Source organism: Lagopus leucura, unplaced genomic scaffold, assembly GCF_019238085.1.
Source record: "Lagopus leucura isolate 7727_CA_CO unplaced genomic scaffold, USGS_WTPT01 Super-Scaffold_1, whole genome shotgun sequence".
Lineage (NCBI taxonomy): Eukaryota > Metazoa > Chordata > Aves > Galliformes > Phasianidae > Lagopus > Lagopus leucura.
In genome coordinates this window covers 33,208,659-33,228,722 of record NW_024962250.1, presented here as the reverse complement: position 1 = coordinate 33,228,722, position 20,064 = coordinate 33,208,659, and the positions used below count along the sequence as shown (strand labels likewise).

General features: G+C 46.0%; 1 protein-coding gene across 1 annotated transcript in view; it reads right to left on the bottom strand.

The window, feature by feature from the left end:
• The window catches only part of EXOC3L4 (exocyst complex component 3 like 4), a 23,414-nt gene extending 3,632 nt beyond the window's left edge, over positions 1-19,782 (bottom strand). The window contains exons 1-10 of the mRNA XM_042868616.1: positions 19,235-19,782; positions 17,780-18,173; positions 12,600-13,251; positions 9,445-9,562; positions 7,720-7,845; positions 6,824-6,924; positions 4,897-4,992; positions 3,047-3,161; positions 1,236-1,358; positions 438-590 (exon numbers count right to left, since the gene is read on the bottom strand). Of these exons, the coding sequence (XP_042724550.1) occupies positions 438-590; positions 1,236-1,358; positions 3,047-3,161; positions 4,897-4,992; positions 6,824-6,924; positions 7,720-7,845; positions 9,445-9,562; positions 12,600-13,251; positions 17,780-18,128 (1,833 nt within the window). The 5' untranslated portion in view covers positions 18,129-18,173; positions 19,235-19,782. The remainder of the gene's footprint in view (positions 1-437; positions 591-1,235; positions 1,359-3,046; positions 3,162-4,896; positions 4,993-6,823; positions 6,925-7,719; positions 7,846-9,444; positions 9,563-12,599; positions 13,252-17,779; positions 18,174-19,234) is intronic.
• Between the last annotated feature and the right edge of the window lie 282 nt (positions 19,783-20,064).

Genomic DNA, 20,064 nt, shown 5'->3' with positions numbered 1-20,064 from the left:
ATCCCATCCCATCCCATCCCATCCCATCCCATCCCATCCCATCCCATAATTCCTTCTCCCCATCATATTCCATATGCAGGCTGTGCTGGGATGGATTCTCACTGGTATCACCTCCATAAGCTGCACCCAAGGCAGGGATCCTTCAGAGGAAAGTGGCATCCCATGGCCCAACAAAACATGAACAATGATGCCTGTGGTCCTATAGCATGAGAACCACTCTGAGAAGTTTAGAGATCTGTGAGCTATGCTCAGAGTAACCTCCAGGATAGAAATGCACACTGTTAACCTGGACCGAGCACCTTGTTTGTTCTGTTTAAAGCACTTTAACAGGCTTCCCTTCTCTGAAAGCCTCCAGTATTGGTTCCATGGGGTCAAATAAGGATATTGCACCTATGGGAATGGGGCAGCCAGGGGATGCCAGGACAGAGCTGACGTACATGATCAATGAGAGCATTATTAAGGATTTTGGCTTCCTGGTTTATCCTTTCGCTCACTTGCTGCCGTTTCTCTCCATTCATTTTCTTCTTGGGTTTGATGATCTGCACAATATATTCCCTTACCACGTACTTATGAACATGGCGTAGAAGTTCCTGTTTTAAGAAAAAACAAATATAATGTATTTTCCACGGTTCCTTTGCAAGGTCATGGCAATAAGGGAGAGAGGGTAGGGGAATCCTCAGTTCTTTAACTGCAGCTGAGGGTGTACAGGAAATGCTCACAGCCCCGTGCTTGACACAGGGCTGAGGAAATACCAGTGGGAATGCCACAGAAATACTCTTTAAAATAGCCATGACTATATGTTGGCAGCTTGGCTCCTCAGTAATAACAGGAGATATTTAAGATTGTTTTAGAAGTAGGTTTTGATGGTGATTGCAGATTTTAAATATAAAGCTGTTGCTATGTACCCATTTATTTCACAACTGCACAGATGTGAAGGGAGCATATAAAGGCATACGAGTTTGTGATTTATGCAGTTACAGTGTTCAGTGCTGATGTTCACCATGCATTTTGTTCCTCTTTAAAGAAATCAGTACCCATATTTAACCCACAGAAAGGAAAGATGTTGCATGTTCTCACATGGATGCTGGATGACAGCTGAACGCTCCTATTCCAGCAGTGCCCATGGTTCTAAACAGCCCCTGCTGCTGAAAAAAGGCTGCAGGTTGGGCCACAACCTGCAAGAGAAAGCAGTGCCCCACAGAATCACTGTGCCTGGTGTGGGAGCAGTCACATACCTGTCCCAGGGGCTGCCTTGTGTGCTGCAGGTGCTCTGAGAACTGCGAGACTGCTGCCGCCAGTGAGTTTGGCTTCTCTCTTGCCAAAATCCAGTCCTTGGTTAGGATTTTCTTGAGGAGTGGCTGAAAAAAGACCAACTCAATAGTATCACTGGGAATATTCAGACTAGTTGGATCCCTAACTAGACAGGAACCATTGGGAAATGCTTTAAGTTGTTATCTGGACACTCATCCTATGTTCTTATTTCAGGCTCAAGGATTGCTTCAAGTAATCCAAAGCCCAAATGGTTTCTTGATGCCAACTATCTCTTTGCTCATTAACATTTCCATTAACTTAACAATCTGCCTGGCTTTTCATGGGGAGTGAGCCACAGCTGTGTCTCCACAAGGAAGTACAGCAGGCCCTTGCTCAATGGACTGTAGGGGCTGTCTGCACTCCCTGTATCTCTGCAAGGTCCCACTGAGATTTTCCTTCTGCTCACTGCTCTGATGTGGCAGTGGGAGGATGGTAGCTGAGAGCATCCTGCACTTAATGCACTGTGGTCAGCTGTGTGTATCACCTGTCCTGGATACAAGGTGCACTGACCAAATATGCCCAGAAGGCTCTTCCCCTTGCCCTGGAATTAATTTGACTCCATACTGAAACAGGGAAATATCTGCTAAAGGATTCTGGTGGTACCCAAAAGAGATTCCCCTATGGGACAAGTTTAAAAAATCCCTTCTCTAGCACATCCCCATTGTCCTTTTCTCCACTTAGCACTCAGGATCTCTGTCTTAAGTCTGTTGTCTGTGTTGCTGGCCATCTCATTCCCAATTATTTCCACCCCGCTGTGCTCCCAGCCTGCTGAAGGGCTGTTTAGAAACGCTGTGCCTCGGCAGCTCTCAGTTCTCACGGCATTTCAGCTTTCTTGCTCAATGCCTTGGCTTGGCTCCTTCCTCGTTTGCCCCTAAGGCTCCGAAACAAATGCTGTAGTCACTGGAAAGTCCCCTTGGTCAAGAAGGCTTGCCTTTGGTCAGAGGCTTCTTGTTGAGTGTCTGCCTTGGTTTCTGAAAGTTTATGCTTGTTAATTTAGAAAGTGATTTAGAATGAGTGAAAAGTAACGTCACTAAAGGCTGAATTTTCCCCATCTCTCCCATTATTCCAAGCAGAGCCAGTGGCTCCCAACAGCTGAGAAAGCCGATCTAAAGCACCTAGGAAGCACAATCTACATCACAGCATTGTGCCTTTTGGGTCTCTTAGCATGAGTTTGCCCAGAGAAGCAGACACCAGAGCTCTATCATCTTCATGGTGAAAGAATCAATCTCTCTTCACCATGGGAACAGACTGGAAAAATCACTTTAACCAGGAAATATCCTGTTCTGTCTCAAGAGGCTATGATGTATCTTTTAGGCAGAGGTTGATAATGAACCATGATAGTAGATCTCTGAATAAATGAGAGTAAAACAAAGTTTTAACAAATTGAGACTTTTTGTTACGAAAAAAAACCCCTGTCAGTGCTGCCCTGCTGAATTCCAAGTACTTCACCCTGGGTAAAGTTCCCCTCACTGCTTTGACCGAGAAGCTGGAAACCACTGAATACTCTTTTATTTTGGTTCTATACCATTGTCATAGTGAAAAACTCCACAGATTCTGGAAGTGTCCCTCTGGGTAATGGAAGATCTGTGCATTGGGCATGACGCATTTTGCAGGGACCACAGTGCAGCACAACTGGGTCTAGTTGATGTGTCAAGTAGAGGGCAATGGCCCTCAGCTTCTGCACTGGTCCTGCCCATACAGCTTACGTTTAGGGAATTTTGTGGCTGAGACTTACCTGTGTTTTTGTTCTTAATTTATTTAAAAACACATTTCTGAAGTTCTTTGTCAGAGCTGCCAAAATCTTTTGCAGTTCTTCAGTGTTGACTTGGAACACTGTTTCTAAGCCTGACCTAAAGGGAGAGGAACACCAGGGGGGTTAGTGTGTAGGTATAAACCAAGCATTTCAGTCAGATCAGTATCTTGGGCATTTTTTCAACTTCTATAACTCCAGTACTTCCTTTTGGAAACTCTTAAGGGGTCAAAATACTGAATTGTTTTACGCAATCCAATTTAATCACAAATGAGTAAGTGCGCACTAAAAAACACCTATTTCCTCATCAGGTATAACAGTTCAAACATGCAGAACAATTACTCAAGCATGTTGCTTTTTCACTTGAGCCACACTTAAGTGAAATGATCTCCAGATACCCCCTGCTATAGGCAGGGACACCTCCTTTTAGACCAGGTTGCTCACAGCCCCATCCATCCTGGCCTTGAACACTTCCAGGGAAGAGCATTCCCAGCCTCACTGGGCAACATGTTCCAGTGTCTCACCACTCTCACAGTAAAGAATTTCTTCGTAATATCCAGTCTAAATCTGCTCTATTCCAGTTTAAAGCCATTTCCCCTTGTCCTCTACGTGCCTCATACATACTACATGCCCTTGTAAAAAGTCCCTCTCCAGCTTTCCTCTAGGCCCCTTCAGGTACTGGAAGGCTGCTGTAAGGTCTCCCTGGAACCTTTTCTCTAAGCTGAAGAGCATGAACTCTCTCAGCCTGTTCTCATATGGAAGGTGCTGCTGCCTCCTGATCATCTTCATGACCCACCCCTGGACCTGCTGCAACAGTTCCATGTCCTTCTTGTGTTGGGGACCCCAGAACTGGATGCAGTACTCCAGCTGGGGTCTCACGAGAGCAGAGGGGCAGAATCACCTTCTTCAGGCTGCTGGTCACACTTCTCTTGATACAACCCAGGATATGGTTTCCCTTCTGGGCCATAGGAACCAAGGCGGCACCACCAAAATAATTGTGATCCCGTGCACACCCTTTATGTGCCACGTTCATTTCTGAGCCTCAGAGCACACCAGGTTGTTTCTATGTCTGAGACTGCCCAGACAGGGATTTCACAGAAAAACAACCAAAATGAGAGGAATAGGAGCCCCATCACTGAGCTCCCAGCAGATGGGCTGTTTGGGACCCCAGGTTCTGACGCTGGGGCACACGCAGTCCAGCAACTGCCAGCACCTGCCAACCCCGTGCTCGTCGTTGGCTTCTCCTCTTCCTGCCAGGAGGGGGAACTGGAGGGAACGGGGAGAGGCAGCGGAGAGCATCGCTGGGGACGCCGTGCCACCTAGAGCCCGCCCGGCGATAGTGTCGGTTTGTTTGCAGGTTGTGCTTTCGCGGGATTTCCTCCAGCCTAGCGCCGAACTTAGCAGGCAGGCTGGGTTTGTGTTACTAATTATATATATAATAAAATATAGACATACAAAAAGGCAATCTTCCTCTTGGCTAGAATGGCAGGCTGAAAATGAGTCTAACAGGCAAGTGCCACATTCATTCCCACTTCTCTCTTCACCCCTCTGCCCAAGTGAGCTGACTTTGCATCTGCATCTCTTAGAGAACATCCCCCCCGTGAGGTGGACAGCGGACGAGAGGCAGAGTTCCCAGCTCCCATGCCCAGGCTGAGAGGAGGGCATTAGGCTAGGGCACCCCAGCGCAGCTCCCCCAAATCCAATGTATCCCTGCATCTCCAGCCTGTCCTGCAGTACCCCTTGGGCATCCTTTTTGGCTGACTCCATCCTGATGCCATTTGGTTCTTCCTCTCCATCCCTCGCCTCCCCTAAAAGGAGAGGGGATGAGGACTTACAAGAGGTCATGGAAGCTGTTGATGTAGGCAGCAAAGTAGGGTGCAAATATGGGGCTGTCATGGACTGCATTCCACTCCAGGAACTCCTCCCCGAACCTGCAGGAGAAATGCAGAGGATGCTGTCGGCAATGGGAACAGAGCAAGCAGCAGAGCATTGCTCACATTGTGTGCGTGGGATGTCAGAAGACACTGGTTGCTGGCCCAACCTCTCTGCTTATATGGACTTTTTTTTTTTTTTTTTTTTTTTCAGTTGTCTTAAAATTCAAGTGCATTAGAGGGGAATACATAGCAGGTAATTACTGGTTAGGGGTATGCTTGCCTGAATGTATAATCAGCACAGATTTGGAGAAATTCCAAGGATGTCTGCACATGAGAGATTCTGAGTGAAATCCCTGACTTTCTCTTGCTCTGAGGGAGGCTGGGATATGCAATATTGTCGACCTGCGCAGCCATACCTTTGGCTTTTGGAGAAGTGCAGGTTATGTCCTCCTAAGCACATTTTACAACAGAAGCTGAAGCTGAACTAAGCAAGATACCATTGCTAGGAACCCAGCTCCTTGGCTCTGACACCCAGGACCCCACTGTACAGGAGGCTGCAGGCTGGGGCAGGCTTTGTGTGCGCTTGCCCAGGCTCCATTCCTTTGGCAGCCCAAAGCAAGCTGCTTGGAGCAGCCTCAACACTCGCTCCTTGTGGTTGTCTAAGAAAAAGCTTAAGTTTCAGTGAGTCTTTCATCTAGGAGCCTTTACTGTCCTGGCTTGCGCTTTACATCAATAAGTACTGCATTGCTTCTATAAAGCCAAATAGCTGGTTTGAACTGCTCTGCTCACTCAAGATATCATAAACAAGTTGGGACATGAGAGTCTGAAAGAGAAAGTGTTGCCTATAGCATATTCTGAACACCTGCCATGCCCCAAGTTCACGATCTAAGCAGGCAGAGCTTGCTCTCCCCCACATGCACCTCAGCAAAGCATCTATTAGCAAACTACCCACTCAGCGCCTGCCGGAGGAGTGAAACTCTAAAGGTTAATGCAAAATTATTTTTAGTCTCACTCAGAGTTGATTCATGCTGAACGTCCTTTCTTTCCCACTATGCTATGGCCTCTTCAAAATGCGGCCCTCCCAGCATGGAGGGGCATGCAGAGTGGTGCTGGGGGGTTGGGGTGTTTCATCTGCCAGCCCAAATCTTCCCTGGGGAAATCCCCAGGGCATCTCAAAGTCTGGAGACATAACTCAGGGACTACACCCAAGAAGAAAACTGTTATTTCAAACGTAGCTCACTTGTCATTCTGAACCTGAGATAATTTGCCCAAGGTCCCATCGGCTGTGTTTGCCCATAGCCATGGGATGCAGGAAAATCACAAAATCACAGAATGGATGAGGTTGGCAGGGACCTCTGTGTACATCTGGTCCAACCTCTGCTCAAGCAGAACCACTCAGAGCAGGGTGTCCAGGACCACATCCAGACCTTTTGGTGACCTCTGAGGAGGAGAGATCAAAGCTTCTCTGGGGAGCCTATGCCTTCATTTAGTCAAAAACCCTCTTGGCAGGAGCTCCCCCGTATGAGGGACAATTAGGGGATATTTCGGGCAAGCAGCCTTTGGGGTTGGGATTCTTTAGATGCTGCTTGCTGGTGGCTGCTGCTGCCAATGATCTGTGTCCAATGCAGCAAAGGTCCTGGGCAGATGGGACTACAGTCCTTTTCCAGGCTCCTTCCTGGAGCATCAGCCTCAAATCTTGGGACTTACAATAGTCCCATCTAAGTCTACTTATGACACCCTCCAAGTTGTTTGCAGCTTGCTCATTGTCAGGCTCCCAAGTGCAGACTTACACCTGCTCCAAGCCAGAATTCAGCCCAGTGCATGAACTTTTTCCCTTGGTTTTTACCAACTAATTTGAAAGGAATGCACTGCCCAGAGCGAGTATGACCTTGGTATGAATTCATGCAGCTCAGCCAGGCACAGCTCAAGAGTTTTTGTTTTCAGCTTTTTACTGATGGCTTCAGACAACTTCATGTGCTCCCCGATGATCTAGAAAATGGCAAGGAAAAGCTCCAGTGAATGGGACAAACATAACACAACACAACTTGGGGCTAAGCCATGCCCCCTCTGTGCTCCAGCCCTTCCTGATTCCCACTGCATTGGCTTCACTTGACTCAACAGAGTTTGGCTGCATCCCACCCGTCTGCTGGTCCAGCTCAGATCACCCTACCTGGTGATTAACCAACATGCAATAGTATTCCATAGAAATGAGTCACGGTAGCAGCCAACTCTTTGATTTTCTTTCTTTCTTTCTCTTCCTATTTCTCTCTCTCTCTCTCTTTTTAATTATTATTATTTAATTGAAATGACTAAACCCTATTTAAAATGAGGAAAATGAATACAACCCCCTCCTGGATTTATTACTCTATGGGCCCTAGAGCTAGCAGGAGCCTTTGTTTTTTTTGTTTTTTTTTTTGTGCTGTTTAAATTGAAGTGGCTGTCCCTGCCTACAAACCTGTGTGGCAGCCGCAGCCCTGGGACAAAGTTGCTCTTTCAGTAAAGGGGTTTTTCTAACAACCCTTTTCTTTCTGCCTTTCTTTTTCCCCTCTTTCTCTTTCCTAATCAAAGAGATTTAAAGACTTTAAAATCAGTTGCCTATTATGTTGCTGACACAATTGACAGCAGGTTTAATTTGCAGCTAGAAGGCAAGCGGCAGAGCTAAAAGTTGTAATAAATGGCATTTTCTGCTCTAATGTATTCAGTGAGCGCGTGACTCACATCCATTATGGCAGCACTGGGAGCCACCACCATGCACCCCGTGCTGTGCTCATGCTCATTAAGTACCGTCTGAATGTCAAAGGAAAGCGAGGACTGGTACAGGTTATCCTTCACTTCTGGGGGAACTTCCTTCTCCCACTTTTCCGTCACTTCCAGCATCAGGATGTTTCCAAAATAGCTCTTGATTTTATCCTAAATGGTAAATATGGGAAGGAAGAATGCATATCAGCAGATAGATCCAAGTATGGGTGAAGCAGCTGGTGGGTATAAGGGGATAAGCAGGGTTGGGGCTTGTCCCGCCAGGGCAGTGGTGATGGAGGGGACCAACATGGCTCAACAATCAAGCGCTGCACTCCCCAGGGCACCTCCCTCCCTCCCTCTGGCTCCCCTCAGTGGCTGCTTTGCAATGAAGGCTCCCAGCACAGAGCTGACATATGATGTTTTACGTATCAGCATATGTGAGCTATGCGAAAAATAGGGAGTCTTGGTACAGAACCTTTCAGTCTACACAGGATCTCAGGAAAAACCTGGAGATGCCTGGGACACTGTACTCCCAAACTGAGATGAGTGACTCCTCTGGCAGGAAGATTTATACTATTACTTTGCAGGAAAGGTATTTAAACCTCCAGATCATTTACTTAGCCTGCGGTGTTTGCTTGGAAAAAATCCCAACTGCCTGCCCTAGTGGTAGCTCAGTCAGCTGCTTTACCACTGAGTGGTAGCTCATTGCAAAGTCCTCTAGCACATGTTAGGCACAAGGTCAGGCTGAAGGATCAGACCAGCTCTTTCTGGCTCACAGCACTTGCGTAAGTGCTCGGCCCTGACTGATAAATCAGCCTTGTTGCTGGTGAAACAAAAGGGCCCTTACCAAAACAACAGAGCAAAACTGATTTCATTCAGTTGGTACCTTGAGCTCACCTTGAGAAAATTCTGAAATGAAACCTATTTCAGAAATGATTTTTATAAAAGGAAAATGTCTGAGTCCACCAAACAATAGTACAAGAGTATCAGCCAAGGATTGGCAGAAGGATATCTGCTGTGGGGGCTTCCTGCAAGGAGGTGAAGCACAGAGAAGTCCTCTGCTGGGGACATGCCCAAAGTCGCACATGGCTCAGCATGGTTCAGCCGTGCTGTAGGAGTTCACATGCTCTAAATCCAGCAGCTAACAATTCTTCATGCTTATCTTTGCAGTGCCTTTCCTGCAAAGCAGCACAGCAGTGTGCCCCTGCCATGCTCTGTGGGTCTGGTACCATCATAGTGGGTCTACACCTGCCACTACCCACGTGCAGGCCTGGATTTAGGTGGCCTTCTTTGGCCCCAGCATTACTGTGGACACTTGCTGTTAACTAAAGGGTTGTTCTCAAGTGGTGCTGAGAGGACTCAACACCATGGTACATCATAAAGGGGAGTTACAAGAAGGAAGGAGACAGACTGTTTAGCGGGGTCTGTTGTGATAAGACAAGGTGAAATTATTTCAAACTAAAAGAGGGGAGATTTAGACTGGATATAAGGAAGACATTTTCTACATTAAGAGTGATAAAACTCTGGAATAGGTTGCTCAGAGAGGTGATAGATGCCCTGTCCCTGGAGACAGCCAAGCTTAGCACCTGATGAAGCTGCAGTTGTCCCTGTTCACTGCAGGGGGTTGGACTGGATGCCCTTTAAGGGTCCCTTGCAACTCAAACAATTCTATGATTCTGTAATAATACAGCAATGAGAAACCTCTGCCTGGGAGGCCATAGTCCCAGTTCCCTTCCAAGAGACACATGGATACAAGGGAAAGGACCTTACCTTTACAGAAGTGATGTAATCATCATTCAGTCTATCCCAGTCCGCTGTTGTTAGCAGCAGGGACAGATTTTTTGTCTCAACTTCTGGTTTGAGATCAGAGTGACCAAGAAAGAGTTCACTGGAAAGATCCAAAGGAACAAATTATTGGAACAAATTATTACCATGCTTTGGAGCATGAGTAAGCCAATGGAATATTCATGTGGCATGAGCTGCGTAATTATTAAGCCGTGAGAAATATACTTAAAGCTTAAATTGTGATGCTTGTTTTCAAGCTTTAACGAAAAAATCTTTCTTTGCTATTCAAAATCCTAATTATTCAAAATCAAAATGATCTAAAGTTGCAGCCCACCTTAGAAATCATGAGACTTCTGAGTTGTTTGGACATGAAAAGTGCTATGAGAATTTACATTTTTAAATAAACAACATGAAGCTGATTCATTTGCTTATGGTCCCTTATAGCTTATAAAGCTGATTCTATGAAATGCCTTTCAAGGCAGTTCCTGCAGCAGTGTGCTGAGTGCTGATGTCCCTAGCTAGTGCCACATCACAGCAAGCATCTGCCAGTTCTTTATCACTGTGGGTTGCATATAGGAAAGGGAGATGGCAGGACAGGGTTGGCTGTGAGGGACAGCGTTTGAGAAGCCCACACATGCCTGCAACACGGGCAGTCCCAGCACTACGTGTCCTCTGCACACGGTGGCAGTGGGTGGACATCGAGCTACAGCAGATGAGTGCAAAGTGAGACAGGTGACACGTGTCTCTTCTGCTCACTTTCCTCCGCAGTGCTGAGGAGGCGGGGCAGCTGGGGCAGGGGAAGGGAGGCAGTGCCTGCCTTCCACTCTGCACGGCAAGAAACCTGTTATTAGCCTGTGCAACTGAGCATGCTGCCCCTGTGATCTGCCAGCAGACCACACTGCATCTTTCACTGTGATGATTGTGGAGAAGAAGAGGAAAATATTCACGAACTTGCTTGATGCAGGGCATAAGTTGCAAGCAATCACCTGTTAGCAAGGAAGAAAGATGCAAAGGCATTATTCTGTATGCTGCCTGTTCACTTGCTTGACCACCGAAAAGGGGTTCCTGTAGCCAAACCACTGAGCGCAGAGCTGGGTTTGGATCCAAGGCAAATGAGGACTGTACTGTGCAAGGTCAAACCACTGCAGAATGACGGCTCAGCAGAAAAATCTCAGCCTGCTGATAGCTAACTGGAGTCAATATTCCTGTGGTCACGGTTCAGGTTTCCCGGAGAGGGACTTCAGTACACTGGGGCATTGGCACTCTTTAACTCCCAGAGCACTGCATGGTATTATGATGTGGAATACTGATGAAAACCATGAAACCATGACACTGGCCCAGCTGCTGCAAGAATCTGCTGCTTCTTCACAAGGACACAAAGGAAATAGCAAGAACTTTCTGCTATGACCGAGAGGGTTGGCTCAAATGTGCACCGAAGAAGCATATTCCCTTTTCTCTCTTTTTTCATTTGTTTGAGCTGTAGCATTGACAATGAGCTTGGGCCAGGTAATTCCTGCTAATTTGGGATGGGTCCAAAAGAGGATGAAGTTCTTTTAGAATGAGAAAGTGAAATGGAAACAATCCAACACAGCAAAGCGATTGCAAGCAGTGCTCTAAACAGCTGCAAGCTCTCAATATATTTTTTACATCAAGTTAGAGAAATATGGTGAGGACACTGTACTGGGCTGCAGAACTTGGCTGCTGACACTCACTTCTTCCCCTGACTCCTGCAAGCATTACTCCCACAGCATTCCTGTCCAAAGAGTTGGTCATCCAATGCCATGTTGCTGAAAGGGTTACACACACGTCACCAGGCTCACCTCACCATAAACAAGATTTTAGGAACAAATGGGAGGTTTACAGAAGAAATCTGTTGACCACCTGTGGTGCAAATGTTCCCAAGCCAAAAGTTACTGTAGAGCAGGAGTGCTCTAAGCAGGCTAATGCTGCTTGCCCTGCTCTGCCGCACATTTCATTTCAGCCACTGTAAGGCACAGTGCTGGTATTCCTACCTTCATTCCTTTTTCATTAGTCTAGGATGAGCCAGTTGGTTTGTGTTTGTTCCACCCTGGGCATCTATTTAGTTCCTGGAGACCATCTAGAAGTGTATATTGTGGTAGACATGATTTTGTTCTGACATGGTTGTTCTTGAATACTTACTAACAAACTCATTTCCTGTGGATGGTGCCTCACTCCTCCTTCCCACCATACTGTGTATTCCTGCTGGATTTTAGTCTTTGAGGCTGAGGTGATGGGCTGTGGTCTAAGCTGGTGAACAACTGAAGACACGCAATGCCATGACTTCCCATGGGTACCTATCTTAGATTTCTCCTTTTGCTTCAAAAGAAGGCAATGCTGAAAAGCACAGCTACTGTGAAGAACTCCTGCCTTTACTCCTCAAACCCAGTCTACCCTAAGGATGTTGTTTGATATGTCCATGCAGCTCCCAGCATATTTTGGGCATTGCTGAATTATGGAAAGCTTCAAATATATGAAATTATGGAAATCATGGACTTCCCATCCAATCAACCAAGAGCCCTGAGCCACAGCCTTGGAGACATTCAAGGTCATGCTGGACCTGACTGAGCTGTAGGTGTCCCAGTTCATTGCAGGGGAGTTGAACTACATGACTTTAAGGGTCTCTTCCAACTCAAATGATTCTATGATTCTCTGTTTTAATGTGTTTAACTCCTCATAGTGGTATCTTGGCAACTCCTCAAGCTGGCTATGACCCCTGAGTATATAATAAGGATTATTTCCAAATGCACGGTGGTTTTAATTAAACAGGAAGAAGGCAGAGTTCCACCACAGGTCTTTTCCTGTGCCTGGAAAAGTCACTGAGCAACTGCTGGACCTGGCAAAACATTTCCAGAAAGTGAGGAGGTGAGCTTCCTGATGTGTGAGAACAGTAGCTTGGAGAGGGAGGAGGAACCGAGGAAACAGATCTGTGAGAAACAGTGAGTGTTTTATTCTCAAACCTTTGTGCCCACCTGTCAGTAGTCTAGTTATCTGTCTCTACTAAATAAGCAATTATGTCTCTGCTTGCTTAGAAAACCAAAAATAACTGTGTGTTTTGAAGCTTCCTAGCAGCTTGTCACTCTGGAAGGAGGCTGAGATGTGTGGTGAAGGCAGCAGCTTACCTGTGGTAGATGTTGGCCACCCAGTCAAGCAAGGAGTAGAGCTCACTGAACTCCAGCGGTCTCTGGGAAAGATCTTGCAAGTGTGAGGCGATGGCACTGTGAAAAGCCTCCACATACACTTCACACACCCGGTACTCCTCTGGGTAGCACTTTTTTACTGATGACTTGATTTTCAGTAAGTCTTCGAGCAGGTATTTCTGGAGAAAACTTAAGTGGAGATCAAGCCAGGCTTTCTCTTCTTCCTTTGATGCCATGGGTATGCTCAGAACTCTCTTTCTAGTGCCCTCATTAACAGCTTCCCTCCACTCCTCCCTCCACTTTCTGGGTGCTCCAAGCAAGTCTGACCCAGGATCAGCAGCATTGCCTGTATTAGGATGAGCTGCCTCTTCACGGGCAATTAATGTCACCAGGGAGGTCAGTGTGGACTCCTCCACTGTGTGGTTCTCCAGTGTTCCCACCACGATGGACTGGATCATGCTTGTGATAGAGCTGTAAAGTAAATCCACATCCTTGGCTTTCCTCAAAAATTCCTGGGGGTTATCCTTGTATTTGTCTGCGTCCCGTTCTGCTATCGTCTCATCTTCCATGTACTTGATGCTTGCAAATGCTTCCAGAAGTTGCTTTTTCTGAATAAGTTCATTGATTTCCATTACTGAATAAAGAAGAGGAGAAAGAGGTCGGGACAAAGCAGGTGCTAGATGCTGGACAGGCCAATAGAAAGATAAGATATCCCACAGGAAGATGTGCAGGACTGCTCTGAGCAGCCGCTTACTGCAAAATCAGAACCTTATCTTTAAACTGCTTGTTTCAGACACTAGAAATACAAAAAAGAATTGATCATAGCCCTGCAGGTGAACCTCAAGCAGTGGCTAACAAGGCTGTGCTGGGATCTCATGCTGCATAGACTGCCTCTGGCTCTGCTAATTTGAAGCCAAAGTGGGACTGGCAGCGGGAACAGCTCTTTATATATACTCCCAGCAGGATTCCTGTTAGCAGAGATGCTCTTCGTTCCCACAATATCAAGACTCTGGCCTGGGGGATGTTCCTGATATTTTGGGAATGTTCCAGTTAAAATGCAACCTTGGGCTAAACCAGGGCTCCCTCCTGTCCTGATTTTTTGTGTCTTCCACAGTGTATAAGTTTTCCTGAATCACAGAATGGCCAGGGTTGGAAGGGACCTCAAGGGTCATGAATCTCCAACCGCCCCACCACAAGCAGGGCCACCAACCTCCCCATTTAATACCAGACCAGGCTGCCCAAGGCCCCATCCAATCTGGCCTTGAACACCTCCAGGGACGGGGCATCCACAACCTCTCTGGGCAGCCTGTTCCAGCACCTCACCATGCTCATAGTAAAGAACTGAGAGATATCCCTGACTGCCATCATGGCTAAACTGGCTCATGCATTTCTGAGGGCTGAGCTTTGGGTGTCCAAACTTTTGGCTTGCCTGAGCTGCACTGAGTGAACAGGAATTTTCTTGTGCCATATTTAAAATACATAATAAAGTTAGTGTGTATAAGTAACAAAACTTATTTTTTAATGTGCTTTTGTTGTTGTTGTTGTTATAAAAAACAGCAATAAAAGCATAAAACTAGTGAGATGTTTAACCTTGTTTTTTTTTGTGAAAATAATGCATCAGGCTGATGTGCCCACAGTTCTCAGTGAGCTCTCAAGGTGCTCATCAGAGATTTTTGATGCAATATTACTTTTCCTATGCTTCATCCTTAGCAATAATTGTTCACAAATATACATGCTGTGATGACATGTTAAGCCATAGCTGTGCAGTGAGGGATATATTTCTCTGATAAGATAGAAAAGTCTGGTAAAGAGACATGACCAAATTTTCATTTGAGTTGAATGTCTGATTGCATCTCTGATTGCATCTCTATGGATTCCATTTGAAAATTTACAGGTAATGTATTTATACTAACTGAAAATGGAATCACAATTATACAGAAAATGATACTCTGAGGGGAAATCTTGAAACTTATTCTCAGACTTCCTTATACAAACAGAAAGCATGGCAGCATATTTTCCACTGTTCACAGAACTGTGGTTGGCCAGTGTATCAAAATGCCTGAAATTATTTGCCATAATTTAAGTTTTATTTCAAATGCTGTTATGGCTTCAAACATAGGATGGATAAGTTGATTTTCACCTTGAAGATGCACATTTAACTGATTTAAATGAGTGGTCAAATCCACCAGAAATTTGTGAGTCATTTTTAATCTTCATGTTCTGCCACAAATTTTCCTTTTGATTCCATGAAGGGCTTGATTTCACTTTTGGAAATCACAAAGTCTTTTTTAGCATTTTCCTCTAACTTAGCCACCTTCCTTCAGAAAAGTAAATGATGACCCAATAATCAGCATCAATAGTTTTAAAGATCTCTTAGAATTGGTGATGATTCAGCCCTTTGGACTTCATGAAATTCACAGCTTTGATGACAATTTGCATCACGTTATCCAAAAACTTGAACATAGGATGTTTTGTAATAACATATGGATGAACTTATTTATGATATGGGTGACAGAGCACTGAAACAGTCTGCCCACAGAAGTTTTGGAGTCTCCTATGGAGATATTCAAGACCTGTCTGGATGCCTACGTGTGTGACCTATTGTAGTGAGCCTGCTTTAGCAGAGGGGTTGGACTTCACGAGCTCTTGAGGTCCTTTCCAACCCCTGTAATTCTGTGATTCTGTGATCCCTTGTTGAAGCTTTCACTTCTAAATTTTCTTGATGTCTGATGCAGTGATATTTCATCAGACATGAGCTGGCAGTGGTAGTTACGTCATCTTCTATTAATTTTAAAAGTCTCTCTTTTTTGCCAACCATCACTGGGGCACTATCAGTAGCTATACCAGATATGTTGACAAAGGTTAAAGAAAATCACTTTAATGGTGGCTGTCCTGTGCCTAACTCAGCGAACAGCCTCAGAAAAATGCCCCTCATCCACTCCAGACGCTTAGAAGGAAATGGAAAAACAATAAAGTATGTTTGGAATGTGGAGCTCACACTCCTGGGACCCTGCAGGTTCCGGTGACCTGGTCATTCACCATAGGTACAGTCAGGTGCCTGGCATTGCCTCTCACCAGCAACGTGTGATTTCCCAGCACTGCTGGCCCTGTGGCTTGGGGAGGTGCATGCATTGGGAGAGGCATCCCAAAATGCAGGTGCTTTCTCCTGGAGCTCAGGCCTTGTCTGGGTTTTCCACACCTCCTCCCTACAAGGAGGGAAAGCATCAAATACTGTTACCATCAAAGTGCCTGAGGTCTACTGAGTTTCCCACATCGTTCTCCAAACTAAGCTTGGTTAAGAACCGCAGCTTATTTGCCACCAATGCTGTGGGCTGTGGAACTCCAAGAGCACTGCTGAGGTGCTATGAGAAGCTCTCGCCACATCCAGCATTGTAACAGGTGCTCAGAACAGGAGATCCAGCTGTGATGCTGGGCACAGGGTGAATTTTAAAGAGCAGGAGGGAAAGGGTATTATTTAGATGTGAGGGGCTACTGCCTCTGCTGCGCACATATATGAAGCGATAGGGAAAAATTAGCACTCAAAGAAGAGATGAAGGCCTGGCCTATAACCAATAATTTATGCCCCATGGTTCTTCTGCACACAGATTTTATAACAAATGCACCAAATAACCTGTGCAGCGTGGAAGTAGCTGTATGAAGGTAGAAATACACTAATAACTAAACTACTGATGCAGCATATAATGCACAGAACTTGGATGAGTGCCTTTAAGTAGCTACAGCTACTTCTGGGCTCAGAAGGCTGGAACATTATGCCAACTAACTTACTGTCTTCTAGAAAAATTAATATAAAACCTGTGTTTGCACAAGATCTTGCAGTGACAGACTAAAGGAATACATTCTGTTCTGTTTATCAAAGTGAGAAAACACCATTTAATCATTATCAAGGATAATTATTCAGGGAGGTGATATTGGGTGCAAAATGTATCTTTAATTCAGGAATACAAGATCAGCCAGCTGGTAACTGGAGGAAGACAACTGAAAGGCAATTAACCATTGTGTAGCTTAATGGTGCACGTGATGGAGTCTCCACCACTTCTCATATTTATCTCAGGATGGGATGCATTTCTGACAGAGCTGCTTTTGTTTAGGCCAATCATGAGTTGTTGGGCACAGACCTGGTTTTACTTCTGCAGTTCCTTGTCTTGTGTACTGCAGGACTTGAGAAGGCTCTCTGGTAAGATTTCCCGTCACTTCTCCTCTGTGACCTTCTGAGAACAAACTGGCAAAGCTTATGAGCCTTGGCCCAGATCCAGCTCACCAACCTCACAATATATCCATGCAAAGCAGAAAAAAACCTTGTGGCAAAGTGAGGCATGGTACAGCAGGGAAAGAACTTCAGCCCTTCCTTCTGATCCCTGTGACATCTGATGCAGCAAACCAAGGATTTCTATCTAATAATTTAGGCTAAGGAAGGATCAAGTCCTGGATGCACTGTTGCACCTCAGCGTTGAATAAATGGAGGGGAGCGCTGCACAAACCCAGAACAAAGTCATTGTAGTTCTCACCTGGGGTGTTGAACTTTTGCTAAGACAGGTCTAAGACTCATTTATCTAACACTGAGGAAGCATGTAAGAGTAACACTTATTTCTGAAGTACTCTGTGGTCAGCAACAGTGGAAACTTTTTGGATCTGTGAATGTTGTTGACTCATTGCATTTCTCATGGCCAGCCACATCTGCCTATCACCCTTTTCTTTTTATTTTACAACCTCACTTAATGGGGCCATTTATCAAAGCTTCACAATAACCTTCCAAGTGCAGTCTAAAAGATGCATAGCATGAATAGGAATAGCCCACATTGCATTTTCAGATGCTGTCATACAAACACCTCCCAAACTGTGCTCAGCAGATTGGTGACTGATATGGATGGTGTGTGCTGCATCCACTGGTCCATGAACCGACAGATGTGTTGATCATAAGAAGGTGATCAATATGGTTAGACTATGGTAGTGGAGAGTACATAGCAGCCTGTCCAGTGACAGATGGCCTGCCAGGCTGAGCCAGCTAACACCCCAATGAGTTTGTGCAAAGGATGACAGTTGTCTCTACCCCATAATGGGATGCTAGTTTTCTTAGCATCTCTATTGGGCCAAAGACTTGATAAGTTAAATTGCTTGAAGGCTGCATGTATTTCACTACTTACCTGAAAGAGGCTTTCCTTCAGTGGGCTCTGTTTCTGTTTTATCAACAATCTCTTCCAAACCATCAAGTATTTCAGTTTTGTTCTCCTCAGAGCTCTTGGGGAATTGAAAAGAAAGTAGTCTTCTTCTCCAGGTGCCAGTGCCTTCCTGTTCTTTCTCATTCTTTCGTTTTGATTTCCGAATGCTTAGCATGGTTTTAAAACCTCTTTCAATAAATCCCATGTTCTCATCATTCCAAGTTGGGCTGCCTAGCTCTGAAGCAACTTCCATCTTTTCTTTCTCCACATCATTTGTTGCAGGGTCTGGTTCTAAAGCTGATCTCCTTAGATACACCTTTGTATTTGTACTCATCCTGTTTTTCAATGAAGGGCTTTCCAAAAAGGTTGCTGGCAATCACTGAAGTGAATGAAAACACAGAGTGAGATGAGAGGATTCTAAAGAGCTACTACTGCTTTTCCAACGGACTAAAAATCTGGTCTACTTTTTTCTGTGCCTAATCCAAGGATGGAGAATGTTGTTTCAGCCTGACATAACCAAAATGGTTTCTCTAAGCTCCTTGTGCATGTACTGCTCTGCTTTTAGTCCTGGAAAGCTCTAACTCCTAAAATCAGGCAAAAGGCAGCTAGTTGCCCAGCACCAACGAATTGCTGGATGTCAAGGATGCCAAAGCCTGTTAAACATAACATTTTCATCTGGCAACAAGGCATGTTTTTACCTCCTTTCTTCTAGGTGCATTTCCAGCCATGTAGGCTGAATGTCAGCAAGGTATTCTCACTTTCTGATGCAGACATGGCAACTGCAGGTCACACTCTGCTCCTGCCCTGCTCAGTCCCGAGCTGGCTGCTGCTGAATGCCCACAGTGAGTGGTCCCTGCAGCCTTCCTGACCCTCCATGGCTGTCAGCTCGCCAGCCAGCATGACCCAGTCACAGAGATGCTATGCATTGCAGGGATCTGAGGATGGGCAATGGCACATTTCTCCACAGCAGGCTCAAGGCAGCTCAGCAATCAGTTTAAATCTTTACACAGGAAATTCCTTGAGGTCATCCTGGCCTGACTTAGTTCTGTCCAGCTCACAGGAGACAAAGATTGAAACATGGTTATGGCCAACAAACAGGTTAGGACCCCACAATTACATTTCAGCCTTCCCTATCTGAGCCTGGCCGTATTCCCACTCCCCTGCATACAATTATTTTACAGGTTATGAGCTGCAAGTACTGCACAGTCCCATGGGTGGGCTGAGCTCATGGTACAGCAGGGCCTGGACCCTGCCTAACACTTTCCCAGAAGAAATACTTAACCAGTGGGGTTAGAGGGAGAGGAGGGCACCGCATTCCCAGGGGGTCAGCAGGGAAGGGACCGAAGGCTCGAAACCTGCCTTGCAGGCTGGCTACGGTGGTGTGAAACAAGGAGACAAGGCAGGAGGAACCCATAGGCAAGGAGAAGGAGGGATACGCACCCGGGCACTGATCCTGTCTGCTGAGATAACCCAGCTGGTGTCCAGAAGAATGGAGAGCAGCTTCATGTGGGAGACCAGAGAGGTGTGGTGGTGGTGGTGGTGGTCAGGCTGCTGGCAGGGCAGGCACTGGGATGAGTCATCTGGCCCACTCACAGCAGCACCAGCGCTGGCTGAGGGGCTGTCGCATGCATGGGGCCTCCTGCCATCCTCCTCTGTCTGCTGGAAAAGCACAGATGGAAGTGGAAGAAGGGTTAGGACCTTCCTGCTGAGCACCTCTAGCAGCTTTACCTGAGCTGTTTTTCACTTTCGCTATGACTTGTGCAGTTAAAAGAAATGAAGAGGAGGAAGAGAAATGCTGGACGAGCTCCAGATATGGGTTAATATTTCCTCTAGGATGGGAGTGGTGACGCAGGCTCTGTGCTGGGGGTGAAATGACGGGTTCAGGCAGCTGGAATCGATGGGGCAGCAGAGAGAGAAGCAACCTGGAACCTGGTCCTGCCATGTGTGGGATGAAGTCCCCAGGGGTGAAGACTCAGGTGTAGCCCAGTGCTGATGCATGGGCATGGCTTCATCCCATTTCACCTTGTGCTGCCCCACTTCTAGAGGTCACAAGTGGCCCAATCTGAATAATAATTGACAGGTGCAGGTGAAGGACCAGGAGAACTATGCCTGCAGCTATGCATTTGTACAATCAGCCTTTCATTCCTTTCCTTGCTTTGGTAACTAATATCAGTGGGGTTGTTAGCCATGGATTCTTCCATCCCAGCAGCTTTTGGGTATGCTGAAAGGAGCTCAAAGCAAAGCAACAAGGATGTAAAGCTATTAGCGTG